We start from the raw sequence: 15,005 nt of genomic DNA on the forward strand, positions 1-15,005 counted from the left end.
ATGCAAGAGCGTTGTTATTTTTTTATATTCCACGCAGTAAAAGTACGTAGTATATACTTAGCTATATAGTTATTATGATACTGTAAAAAATTTCATGTCTCGTTTCCGTTTGTATCTCTCTATATATATGCGTGTGTTGCCCTTTCAAGTGCAACATGCATGTATCTGTTAAAAGGGACTATGCAACATTTGATCTGATATCTATTTAGCTTAATAAAACATATAAACCGGTGAAAAAAATATGAAAATTAGACTACAAACAAAAAAGATATGGCAATTCAAATATTATTAATTTAATGAAACGGCAGCCATTTTCTGACACAATAACGTCATCATTCTTTCTGAATGTAGTCATTTTCAAAATTGGTATGTATGGCAAAATCATGGTAAATAAAATCAGATATGAAACAATTAAACTAACTTAAAGGTTCATATTATATTATGACCTACAAAATATGATTCTGTTAATTATTTTTAACTGATATACCATATATGGTAATGCCGGGTCGGCATCAATTCTACCGCATTGAGTGTAGGCACGCATTGAAAGTACACTATTAAACCTATGTTAAACCTAATCCTTACCTTTAGTCAGTATATTGTACACTCAGTGCGTGCGTATGATATATTCTTTATTAAAGTCTCATTCTTGCATACATTATACAGTCATAAAAAACAAACATAGTTTATACACTATAAAAAATTTGCAAGACCATTCTTCAGCAGAATTATAAGAGACTATCAATATTCACATAATTAGTAAAACTATGAAATACAATTGCTCTAGTAATTAAGTTTAAAAACTTGAGCTGATGGTGCTAATCCTGACTTAACTATCTAACCCGAGCAAGCCTAAAAACTGCCATAAGAAATTTACCTCAAAAGTGATTAGCAAAACTGGCACAAAAATGCACAGCTTAAAGAATGGATGTAAAATATCAATTATTACCCCTGATCAGATCAGGCATAAACTGATTAGCACCATCCTCTCAAACTATATACACTTAAATTTCCAAATTTGACTACATTATCTGCAATACTGTAGATATATTACAGAGTGAGGTTACCAATAAAAAGAAAAAAAAGGAGAATCTGTAAAACAGAATGCTCAACTTTCGTTAGTATAAATTATGACTGAGACAAGGGAAGTAACTTTCATAATTCAAATGAAGAAGTTACGGGTGATTTATTTCCCCTGATAACAACAAAAAAATGATAAAGTTAACTTTTCAGTAATAGATTATCACACTGCAGCTCCATGAATATCTAAAATAAAACCTTTAAAGCCCCTGTAACTGGGGCAAGTACAATAGCTCTGCTTTCTTGAACAGTCAATCTTAATATATCACCGGCTGTCCAGAGACATCACAACTTGAATATTTGAAACACTTGAATTAAATAATATCAAAATGTTTCATACATTCAAGCTTGAAGAGAGAGAGAAAGGAGGAACAGTCTCTATATACACAATTAGCTTTGAAACAATAATGTTTCATATCAAGTAGAAGCTAATATAGTCTATACTTGTTTACTTACAATAAACTGAAAACGCCCCATAAAAACATAAAAGAAAGAAGAAACTATCTTACTACTTGAATGGAGTATTATACCAATGTTATTTATTTCCCTTACAATACAACCTCAATCTGCCAAATATTCAAATATATCCCATTCAAAAAGTAAAGATCATGAATGCACTTTGTTTTGTTAACTATAATATAGGAGTTGTGTTCTAGCTTCTAATATAATGTAGCAGGATTTTGCAGCAGTTTTAACAATATCAGTATTTGAAAAGATAAAATTTAACTTCTGCTCGTCTGACAAATTAGTAAAGCGATTACAAATCTCTGTCGCTTTTTCAAAAAGTTCACTTCTGATAATATCATATGCTGGACAGTGTAATATTACATGTATCTCATTTTCTACGCTATTACTACAAACTGGACATATCCTATCATTTACCGAAAGCCTTTCATAACGTCCAGTCTCCAATCTGATAGGCGCTACACCACAACGAAATTTTGCTAACGCTGATCTGTGCTTATATGACATTAAAACTTTAACATATTCTTCAGTGTCATACACAAATTTAAAATTCCTATAGGTCCTTAGTTTGTTAGAACCTGTACCACTTGTACTACATAATGTATGAAGGGACTCTATCCAATAATCTAAATATTCATTCATGACATGTTTTTGAACTTTATCTAATAATGCTTTTTTATGTAAATGTACATTTTCAACACCAATATATTCTGCACATTGATATTTTCTGAGAAGTTCTACAACATTAAAATTCCAATTTTTACAATTCCTGCCAGAGATTCTCTGACAATAATTAAAAACAGGCTTATTTGTTCTATTATCATTCATACTTGACAATCTACACCATACGTTAATAACACACTTTAATTGTTTGGCAAATGTACAGTCCCAGCCCATGTCACCAGCAACAGCAGAGTTTGGCGTATACCTTCCTGTCCCCAGAAAGAAGCGCATAGCCCTATTCTGTACTGCATCGATACAGGAAAACCTTTTTGTACCCCATATTGAGGCGCCATATGCGATTACTGGCCAGACCAGTGAGTCATATAATTTGGTATAAACTTTATAAGGCATTCCCCCAATACTCTTAAATTTTGCAATAAGGAGTCCCAAAGCTCTGCCAGCTGCCTGTGACACAAACTTGGCTGTTATCTTATAATCCAAATATTCATTTAAGGTTATCCCCAGATATGTATATTTATCTGTGTATTCAATTGCATTATCATTATATCTGAAAATATATTGTGACCTAGGCACAGACTGTGTTCTAAAATGCATAACATTACTTTTAGACAAATTTACATTCATATGATTGTCTTTACACCACTGACCTAAAATATTGAGCATAGTTTGAAGACTAGTCTCATCTTCAGCAAGTAACACTATATCATCAGCATACATTAAAATTGACAGCTTTTTATTTTCTCCAATGTCAATTCCACGACCTGAAGCATTAATTTGTACAGCTAGGTCATTTATAAAACAGTTAAACAGCACAGGTGATAAAATACAACCTTGACGGAGACCTATTTTAACGTCAAACCATTCAGACACATAACCATTTAGCTTAATACATGACTTAACATTATCATAAATAGAGACGACAGCTTTTAGCATCCGATTACTGACTCCCATATGAACCAAACGTCTCCATAAAAGAGAGCGATCAATTGTGTCGTATGCTTTTTTTAAAATCTATATAAGCTGTAAACGTGGCAGATTTACTTTTAAGCGTACATCCCATAGGGGCGATTAAATGTCGGCGGCAGACCTGGGTCCAATTACAATTATAATTTAATTAATTATAATTAATAACAGTTTTTCAATTAATTGAAAATAATTAATAATTGAGACAAAAATCAATTATTTTAATTGTAATTAATTAATTAAAATCCAAACAAATGCAAAATAATTGTCAATTAAGTTCAATTACTCTTCAGTTACATGTAGCAAACTGTCACAAACATATTGGCAAAATACAGGTTATTACAGCAGTAGCTGGTATCACCTGGGGGTAAAAATTTCACACATACAATACAATATCATTTTATTGCATTAAACATATTACAATGCTTATAGCACAATACATTTTAAACATAAGCAGATGAAAACATATCCAAAAGAGATAGAAAAGGACATTCGTAGATTCATATTTCTACTTATAACAGTGAACCATTGATTTTTTATATATATATTTCTTACTCTATTCGTTTTTAAACAACAAAAAATAATTATAATTATGCAATTCGGATTTTATTTGCAAAGAAGATGAATTTAGCTAATTGATTTATTGACTTTTTAGATTTACAATTCATAATCGAATCGAACTTGTTCAAAGTTGGCCATCGGCAGTAATAAGGTTTAAGGTATTTTTTTCTAAGTTCGCGGTAGTTGGGACACACTAGCAAGAAATGATATTCATTTTCTAATGTATTCATACTACAAGATTTACAAATACGTTGATTGCGTTCAGTGTTATCATAGCGACCTGTTTCAATAAATAAGTTGAGGATGTTCTAAATTTCGACAGTGCAATTTTGTATTTATTTTCCGATATACAATTTAAATACTGTTCAATTTCAAAGTTGTGTTTAAAGATACAGTATGATTGCAGGCGGGCCGAGTTATTAATATCAGTGTACCAACGTTGTAAGTATACATAAAAAATACGCTGTTTAATAACTTGAAATGGAATATCTATAATAAATTGATGATTCCAAATGTAATTTAATCCATGTGTATCTAGTATTGTTTTTACCTGACTAGCCCAGTTTTTACCTCTTTAGTCTATACCGTTGTCAACGTCTGACTTAAGGAACATATATGTTTGTTTAACTAATGAATTATCGGGATGCTTAAGGATTTTAATCCAATATTTTATAATGTTGATTTTTCTAATAACAGATAGTGGTATACGTCCAAGCTCACCATATAGAGCGGATAGATTTGTAGAGTGTTTTACGCATAATACTCGACGCAAAAATTTAGTATGAACTAATGCAATATCTGTTGCTTCGTGCATTCCCCATATTTATGCTGCATTTTTAGATTGGGAAAAAATGTTCGACAAAATAAATAGGCTGTATCTTTGGCATGAATTAATGCAGGAAAATATTAGTTCAAAATTTATCAAGGCTATAAAATCTATGTATAATATTGTAAAATCGTATGTGCGATACAAGGCAGATAAATCTTCATATATACACTCTAATATTGGCGTAAAACAGGGTGATTCGTCAAGTAGCTTGTTATGTTTATTTTTCTTAAATGATATCATAAACAACATAAATAGCAATATAGATGGTTTGTTGCAAATAGATGATCTAAAAATCTTTCTTCTATTATTTGCCGATGACGCGATTATATTTGCGTATGATCCATTTTCTCTTCAGTCAATGTTAAATGACATTGAAAATTACATTAATACATGGGGATTGCGTTTAAATGTAAACAAAACAAAAGTTATGATTTTCGAAAACGGGCGTCATACCTCCCATGATTTTTATCTTTATGATTCACGTATAGGGGTTGTTACAACGTTTCAATATCTAGGCGTTCATCTATTTAAAAACGGAAATTGGAATCGCACGCAAAAATTAATTGCGCAACATGCTTCGTTTTCCATGCATAACTTGTTTATTGTGAATAATCAGTTAGAACTGCCAGTGTCATAGAAATTAGGTTTATTTGACACACTTGTAGCTCCTATATTAAATTATGCCGCAGAAATTTGGGGCTATCATAAGAGCCCGGATGTCGAATCTGTGCACTCTAAATTCTGTCGAAAACTACTGTGTGTGAGAAATTCCACCAATCTGGATGCTATTTACGGGGAATTAGGAAGAATCCCGATGTATATTTATAGGAAACTAATGATTATAAAATACTGGCTTAAAGTTTTACAACAGAAAGATACTTCTTTATTGTTTAAAACGTATTGTATGTTAAAGAATGATGTTGATAATGGCGTTACGTATAACCAAACCAATCGGGCGTATCAAGTAAAATGTATATTAGATCAAGCAGGGTTAGCGTATTTGTGGCAAAATCAATTTACTATGTTGTTAAATTATAATATCATTAGACAAAGAATTATAGACATATATCATCAAACCGGCGACTAATAATTCACCTCGTTTAGAAACATATTGTTTATTCAAACATTCATTTGCTTTTGAGTCGTACTTAGACAAAATACAAGAGAAAAAATACAGAATAACCTTAACTAAATTTCGAACTTCTTCCCATGAACTTTTTATAGAAACAGGTAGACATGTTAATGTTCCAAGAAATAATAGAATATGTGTTCAATGTAGATCAAATATGGTTGAAAATGAATTTCATCATCTTTTAATATGTACTAAATACAAAGATCTCAGACAAAAATACCTAAAGAAATATTATTATACATGGCCTACGCTTCAAAAACTATCTAACCTTTTGTCAATAAAATCTAGAAATGTGTTAATAAATTTGTCCAAATTTTTATACCATGCAAGTAAAATCAGAAACTAAGTACATGTAAGATCTGCCGAAAAGCTATGTTCGTGTTGGAGTTGTCAGTTTGCTATAGACATTGTAAAATGTTTAATGCAATACATTTATTGTCGTTTTTGTGACTTTTTGTTAGTTCTGATGGATTATGCATTTTTTAACTGTGTCAGTGTTACAAAATGGGTCGAAAAAGAAAAAAAAGCAACTGTTCTCCGCAGGACAAAGGAAGTGATTTGAAACGTTTAGTAATGGCTACTGGTGTTCAGCCGTGTGGTATACCTTGTGGTCCAAATGCCCAGTTAGCGCTTCAATCGCCAAATGGACAATATCTGGCAAATAACTCTATGTATACATCTCCACAGGCAAGTCAAAATTTCGTTAACCCGCAGTCATTTTCTTATATACAAGCAATGAACAGTGGTTCTCCAAATTCACAAAATATGCATCAGTGGCCCATTACTGCGACCACTATGAATGGAGTGAATACTGATCAGTTCTCGTCATTGATACAAAGGCTTGATAGTATAGACAAGAAATTGACCCAGTTAGACACCATTAAATCTACCGTTGAAAAAATAACGGATCGCCTTGATAATGTAGATCAAAAGGTAAATTACATAGAAACTAAACTAATCGAGCTGGAGCGTAGCCGGTAGTACGATTCATCATACATGGAGGATATCTGTAGCAAACAGAAAGAGATTGACTCATTATTGTCCAAATTAAAATCGTTAGAGCAACAACAGTCCGAGCAAGAACGGACTATGAAAGCGGACATTACGGACCTGAAATGCCGAAATATGCGCGATAATTTGCTCTTTTTTGGAATTCCGGAAGTACGGGGAGAAAACGATGCAGATTGTGTTGAAAAGGTACTGGATTTAATAGAGAGCAAATTAGAAATTGAGGATGCTAAAATTAACATCAAACTACACCGTGCCCATCGCATTGGAAAGTTCGATAACTCGAAAACACGACCTGTTGTGGCAAAGTTTGCTTACTATCCGGACAGAGAGCGAGTAAAACTTAGAGCAAGCAAACTAGAAAGGCCTTACGGCATCAGCCAGCAATTCCCTGCGGAAGTGATGTCCACAAGACGACGTCTTGTGCCTATTATGCTGGAGGCTCGGAAGCAGGGAAAGGAAGCTTACATTAAGGTGGATAAACTTTTTATTGACGGTCGGTTGTATAGAGAGGGAGTGGATGCGGAAAGGATGTAGGACAGCGGAGGGAGTACTTTAAAGTGTTTATCTTGGAATATTGAAGGCTTATCGGAGCAAAAGCGATCATGTGCTGACTTCACCGATTTTATCGGAAATTACGATCTGATCTTTTTAAGTGAAACTTGGACGGGAAAAAAATCTAAACTCGATTTAAACGGTTATAAATTCTTTCATTCTTTCCGGAAATATCAAAACAGACGAGCGAAGAGGAATAGCGGCGGATTACTGGTGTATATAAAAAATTCAGTCAGTAAGGGAGTCAAGCTGGTGAGAAATGACGTAGATTGTGTTATGTGGTTAAAACTTTCATAATACGGATGATATATATTTATGTATAACCTATATAGCACCTGAAAATTCGCCTATTCATCAAGTATATGGCTTTGACGTGTTCCGTAAAATAGAGTCAGATATAAGGTATTTTCAGGAAAAGGGGCAGGTGTATTGTTTTGGCGATATGAATGCACGTATTGGATCAAAATGTGATTTCATAGAAAATGATAAACAGTTACATGATCACGATTGCTTTAATTGCGATTTGTATTTACCGCGGGCGACGTCTGATCGGGGAACAAATCGGTTCGGTGACTTATTACTTGACATGTGTAAATCTTTAAATTTGCGTATTGTAAACGGTCGCTTGGGAAATGGTGCGAATCTCGGTAAGCCTACATGTTTCACGCATAATGGAATGAGCACGGTCGATTACCTTGTTACGGAAAACTCTAATTTTTGCAATATATCTGGATTTCACATTCATGATTTTACAATACATTCTAATCATGCGCCGTTAGAATTCTCATTAAAGATCGGTACGCTGCCGCGTGAAAATATAAAACGCGAACGCGTGTTCTATAAATGGGAACCGGACTCCAAAGTGGATTTTTTAAATGATATTTCGCGCGATATTGACACACTTTGCAATGATTTAAATAATAGCAAGGAAAGTAACAGTGATCCTGATGTCATGGTTCAGATTTTTACAGACTTTTTATGTAGCAGAGGTAACAAATATTTTGAAAATCGCCGTAAAATATCAACATGTACATATTTTTCTGATAACAGGGTTCATAATAAATGGTTTAATGAGGAATGTAGAGACAAACGTGATAGTTATAAGAAGGCACTTGCTCAATTTATTGCCAATAAAACAACTGAAAATAAAAGAATATTGTTCGATAAGAAAATTGATTATAAATATTGTTGTAGAATTGCAAAAAAGAAATATAATAGACAAATTGCATCGAAAATGAATGATATGAAAAGGAAAAGGCCAAGGGATTTTTGGAAAATGTTTAAGCATAAGAAAAATACATGTGTTGGAGAGGACATTAACTTAAATGATTTTTATGAACATTTCAAAAAATTAACAGCAGGATTTAGAATAGATGAGGATGTAGAATGCCAAGAATTTTTGGACGAATTTGATAGTAATGTAAATGTAGATGCAACTTTTGAAGAGTTAGACCCGCCTTTTACAATTAAGGAGATTAGACAAGCTGTAAAATTATTGGGTACAAATAAATCTTGCTCATTTGATTGTATCATATATGAATATTTTAAAGAAGGTATTGATGTCCTGGATAAACCTCTTGAAATTTTATTTAATTATATTCTAAGTAAACAGTGTTTCCCTAAATCATGGTCTAAAGGAGTAATTATACCTGTCTATAAAAAGGGAGATAATAATGATCCTAATAATTACAGAGGTATTACGCTAATTAGTTGTTTTGCTAAATTATTTACGGTGGTTCTGAATGAAAGGCTTAAGAAATGGGCAGTACAGTATGATATTCTTACAGACGCACAGTTTGGTTTCAAAGCAAATTACAGGACGATAGATGCTATATTTTTGTTGAATTCCTTTATTGAAAATCAATTAAGAAAGTAAAAACGTTTGTATTGCTGTTTTATAGATCTCATGAAATGCTTTGACTCGATATACAGAAATGGTCTATGGTTGAAACTTATTAAAAGCGGTATTAACGGGAAGTTATTTAATGTTATACGGTCTATATACAGTGAGGTAAAATTGTGTGTCAAACATTTAAATAGATTGTCTGATTTTTTCAATTGTGATATAGGACTATTACAAGGGGAGATAATTTCTCCTTTACTTTTTTCAATATTCATAAATGATGTAGAATTATTTATGCAACAGGATTCGTCTGCGGGCTTAACACTTGATCAATTGTCTATATATTTGTTACTTTTTGCAGACGACGCAGTTATTTTCTCAGAAACTGCGGAAGGGCTTCAACAGTCATTGAATAATTTTGAATCTTATTGTAAAAAGTGGAAACTTACAGTAAATGTTCAGAAAACAAAAATAGTTATATTTAGGAAAGGAGGTAGACAGCAAAGTAGTGAACAATTTAAGTATGCTAATGAAGTAATAGAAATTGTAAATAATTTTAATTATCTTGGTATAGTTCTTTCCAACGGTGGCTCATTTATTAATGCTACGAAAACTCTTACAGGCAAGGCTCTTAGAGCGATGAGTGCACTGTTTTCGGTTACAAAGTCATTGGAAATACCCGTAAATATTATGTTGAATTTGTTTGATGCCTATGTAGCTTCCATCCTAAATTATTCATGTGAAGTTTGGGGTTTTCTGAAGGCAGAAAACATAGAACGTGTGCATAGAAAATACTTAAAGTCATTGTTAAATGTTAAAAACTCTACATGTAGTTCAGCAATATATGGAGAGCTAGGTAGATTTCCATTACAAATAATAAGGTACATTAGAATTATAAAATATTATCTTAGACTGCATTTAGAAAAAAGCAGTAATTGTTTGTTAACATGTATGTTTGAAAATCTCAGATTAGAGGCAGATAATGACAGACATGTGATGAACTGGGCCTCAAAGGTCAGGGATTTATTACAGAGAACAGGTTTTAATGATGTATGGTTATTTCCAAATTCGGTCAATGCTAAAGTATTTTTGCCATTGTTAAGGTGCAGATTATTAGATATGTACATTAATGACTGGAGGCAAGATATTTCAGTTAAGTCTTCATTATCACTTTATAAAGAATTAAAAACGAACTTTGTAATCTCTGACTATTTGTTAAAACTTAGTAATGTTAAATACAGAAATGCCATTGCACAGTTACGACTATCCTCTCATCAGTTAAATATAGAGACTGGAAGGCACCGTAATATCCAAAGAGACGAAAGGAAATGTACTCTTTGTGAGAAAAATGATATTGAAGATGAGTTTCACTTCATTCTTATATGTCCTGTATATGATCATTTGAGAAGTATTTATATACCTAGGTACTACAGTAGACGACCTAACATGATAAAATTCATAGAATTGCTCAATGTTTCAAATGTAAAGATATTAAATAAATTAGCAGTATTCTGCATTAAAGCATTAAGCAGAGACAAAACTGTTTGAATTATCTGTATGATTAATGTATACTCCAATTATAAAAAAGTATCCATATGTTAAACGATATTGTAAAACATTAGAGATGTATGGTATACTTAGTAATTATTATAGTGCATATATTTAGTGTCTACATTTGGGTGATATTGTAGCTAAGAAGAGAAGTAACTGATGGCATGGGAGTTAAATGTAACTTTTAAAATAATGCAGTCTTACATGATACTGTTTATGTCTTATATGGTACTGTCAGCAATCTCTATTCACTATCAGGTTCGAATGCACTTGTATTGGTTTTAACGATGATATTATAAAGCATAAAATATAGCCTCAGATAAATCTTAACTTTCGTTTCGCAAGGTTTATCAAGTCTAGGCAACTCTAGGCAGAACCAGTGCTGTTTTGGTAGTTGGTAACCCTTACAATTTCGTTTCGGTAAGGATTTAACTATTGTTAATGTAGTTTAATTATACTTATTATTGAACAGCGGCGTGTGTCATAATATTAATGCATTCTTGGGCTACATGATTAATTTATTGCTATTAACAAAGTAAAGTATAGTTTGCTTCTCTTCTTGACTTTGATTCACCTAAACACAAGTAATTGATTATATTGTTAGATTGTGAAATTTGATCTCATTCATTGATATGTAAAAAATGTCATTAACCATATATAAACACTTTGCTAAATTCATCAATGGAGTCAAAAAATTAATAAATTAGTTAGTACTAATTTGGTAGCTAAAAATTAAGAAGTGCAATTTGAACAATTTCAGCATGTTTTTAGTTTATTTTATTTCATATGTATATATATTGTTATACTCTCTCGTATACACGCATGCTTGTACAGTTTATGTGACGATGAACGTCTATGTTCAAGTCAAGTTGTTAATAAAAATTCTGTTCTGTTCTGTTCTGTTGTTGTTGTTGTTATATTTCAGAGCCGAAGTGGAGGACTGAACCTACAAGACTGTCAAACAAATAAAGTATCTGTTTAATTGGTAATTCGATGTTATTTAGAATTGAGAACAGGGTATATAAAGCCCGCGACGCATGTTGTGCAATACATTTTTGACTGCGGTACCAATTACCATTTTTAGATAATGTGATACCAAGGTATTTAAAGGATGTTACGGTTTCCACTGGGGTGTTATAAATATAAAAGTTATGATAGGTGTGTCGGCCTTTCTCGAATATCATTGCCTGAGTTTTTGATACATTTATTTTTAATCCCCATCTCTGACAATAGTTTACAAGATCGTCAAGCATCGATGATGATTTTGCGAAAAGCACTTGGTCGTCAGCATAAAGTAACAAGAAATATTGAAGTTCATTTACAGTAAAATTATCAGCCATATTTGAGTTAATATGCTGAGAAATGTCGTTTACGAAAAACATAAAGAGGAGAGGGGAACTCGGGTCCCCTTGTTTTAACCCGATATTTGAGGTAAAACAGTCGGACGTCTGGGAATTGAACCGTACACAAGACCTAACAACCGTGTACATTGATTTCAAGGCTTGTACTAATTTTCCGCTGACGTTTTCTTTCAATAGTTTTTGAAAAAGGAATGATCTATCTATTTTATCAAAGCACTGCATGTAATCGATAAACATACAGTATAGTTTTTGTCCCGAAGCCAGAACCTTGCTTATCACTGAATGCAGAATAAAAATACAGTCTATTATTGATTTACCTTTTTGAAAACCAAATTGCCCTTTATCAAGTTTTTCATTCTTATTGGACCATTTTGTTAACCTGTTTAAAAGTAACTGAGAGTTTATTTTGGCAAGAACGTTAATTAAGGTGATACCGCGATAATTTTTTGCGTCGTTTATATCTCCTTTTTTGAAGATCGGTGTGATGATACCGTTTCCCCAGGAAGTAGGGTATTCGCCACTACTCAACAGCCTATTGTAAAGTGTAATCGAGAAAGGTGAGATTAAATCGTAACTTGCCTTAAATATTTCGCTTGTTAAGTTGTCTAAGCCGGGCATTTTATTCTTGGTCGATTTGGTCAGTGTTTAATTCCGGGCCTGCATTTTCGGTGTCTGATTGCTCATTACCAAACATCGATTTAAAATGATCAAAAAGGCTGCTTATGTTAAGATTATCAGCCTTGAGTGAATTACTTTTCAAGGACTTTTTTATTTTCTTCCAGAACAATCGAGGTTGGGATTTTGCCAAATTACCTAATTTTTGCCCTTCTTTCAATCTGTATTTATGCTGCGATTTTTTTCTTAGTCCTATTATACTTTGTTCTTGCTTGAGTAAATAATATCCTATTATTGTCACTTTTGTTTCTATTAAAATTATTTCTTGCTCTTTTAAAATTCAGTTTTGCAGATTGACAATTTTCGTCGAACCATTTCTTATTCGGCTTTCTCGGCGTTTTGGATTTATGGAAATGAAAGTCAGTATTTTTTCCAAAAGATGCAAACGCGCAGTCATGTAACACACTAGTGAACCTGTCAACCACGTGATCAATTGGTGACGTTGATATACTGTCTGTTAAGTTACTTATAATATCCCGATTGTTTGTAAGCTGTAATCGAAAAAACGGAACTTTCTCACTGTCCCAAATTATTTTTCTGTTTTGATATTCTGTGTTAATATCTGAATCCGAATTACAGTAAAGCGGCTCCGGTGCAGACACTGAAAGGCTAAACAGTATCGGGTCGTGATCCGAGTACTCGTTGAACTCCGCAATTTCGAAATATGAAACAGTATCGAAGTCTAAAAAGTTCAGTAAAAGGTAATCAACAGTGCTTAAACCTTGACGAGAACAAAAAGTGAAATCGCCCGGTTCATTAAACGCGCGACCGTTAGCTATTAACAGACCTGTGGTCTGACATAAGTCGATCAAGCGCTTGCCGTTATGGTCTATGACCTTGTCCTTACTAACACGTGCGGGAATGTTTGTATTGGTGTTTAATACATCTATATTTTGATCTAAATATTTATCATATGTAACAAAGTCTTCCACGTTTGCAACTCGGCTATTAAAGTCACCGGTGACATAGATTTTACCTAGATCGTTATATTTTAAAAGTCTAGTTCAATCTGTTCAAAAAAATCAAAGTCAGAGGCATTGAACACTTTTGAGCTATTAGGTGGGAAATATGCATGGCAAATGTATATATATCTTGATTATCAACAAATAAATATGCAGAAATTTTTAACCATATTATACCATGTTGATTTTTATCTACAACACTGATAAAGAGTTTAAATTTTTCTTTGAAATAAATGGATATACCTCAACTAAAACGTCCTTTAGATATACCCTTTGCCTTACTTCCAGAAATATGGATGCTACTGAAACCATTTATATCAATGTTAGTAATATTTTGATTAGATATCCAAGTTTCACTAAAACAAATAATGTCGAAGTTTTCAATATAAGACAAAAAGTCAGGGTCTACGAGTTTATTAACAGTCCATGTATATTCCATGCTAGAATACTTAATTCCGTCTCTTCTGGACGCCCCTAATTTTCAGTGCCCTCGGGTTTATGCAGCTTGCCGTCAATGTATAAATTCTTTCCGGCCAATCTAACATTCTTTCCCGCCTTTCTGGCTGTATCCATGGTAACATACAACGATTTACGAGCCTCCCTAATAGCTTTGGGTAGTTGAATCCCAGTGCCATACACAGCGGTTTTCAGTTCATCACTTTTTTCATATGATTTAAGTCGAACTTTTTCGCGTTCAGAGAAATAATGATAAGTCACCAGTATGGGTCGGGGTTTAGCTCCTTTCCTGCCAACCCTTTGAGAGTGTTCAATAAGATATGTTTCTGCTTCCGGCATCTGTAATGTATCTTTACAAACTGATTTCACTCTGGCCGTACATTCCTCGAATTCCTGTTCTGGAATGCCGTAAAACAATAGGTTAACCTTCATTGACCTAGATTCCATGTCGTCAAGTTTTGATTCTAGTTTTTCTTTTTCGTGTTCAAGATGCTTAGACGACGGTTCCAGAGAATCGCACTTTTTTTCGTAGTGTTTTGAGTTCATCTCTTGCCGACAAAAGTTCTTTCCTGTTGGCCTCATATGCACTTGACTGATACAGGCCTTCTCCGTGTCCGTGACCCGGATTTCCAAGGTTTTGAATTTAGTTTCTAGGTTACCAACTTTTTACTTTATAAGGTTAACTGTTTTTTTCAATATTATCCATAGTTTTTAGTTTTGACTTTAACTGTTTAACTTCGTCCAAAATTTCCATAGCCCATGGCGGCGTTGAAACCAGTAGCATAGGGGGCATAGGAAATCCATAATGCGACGGGGAAGTATTCTGCATAGGATACGGGTTTTGCTTAATCACAGTAAATCCAAATTTTAGATGGTAGTG

At 33.1% G+C, this 15,005-nt stretch overlaps 2 protein-coding genes across 2 annotated transcripts; one reads left to right on the forward strand and one right to left on the reverse strand.

Annotated features, from left to right (window-relative positions):
• The first annotated feature begins 6,710 nt into the window (after positions 1 to 6,710).
• On the forward strand, positions 6,711 to 7,259 carry LOC128555965 (uncharacterized). Its single transcript, XM_053539821.1, has one exon. It carries the CDS (start codon positions 6,711 to 6,713, stop codon positions 7,257 to 7,259), a length of 549 nt encoding a protein of 182 aa, XP_053395796.1.
• A 6,884-nt stretch (positions 7,260 to 14,143) lies between these two features.
• LOC123525618 (uncharacterized) lies at positions 14,144 to 14,707 on the reverse strand. The gene has a single exon (XM_045304765.1). The coding sequence runs from the start codon at positions 14,705 to 14,707 to the stop codon at positions 14,144 to 14,146; it is 564 nt and encodes a 187-aa protein (XP_045160700.1).
• Positions 14,708 to 15,005: the final 298 nt, after the last annotated feature.

The sequence above is a fragment of the Mercenaria mercenaria genome, chromosome 3 (assembly GCF_021730395.1).
Source record: "Mercenaria mercenaria strain notata chromosome 3, MADL_Memer_1, whole genome shotgun sequence".
In the NCBI taxonomy this organism is placed as follows: domain Eukaryota; kingdom Metazoa; phylum Mollusca; class Bivalvia; order Venerida; family Veneridae; genus Mercenaria; species Mercenaria mercenaria.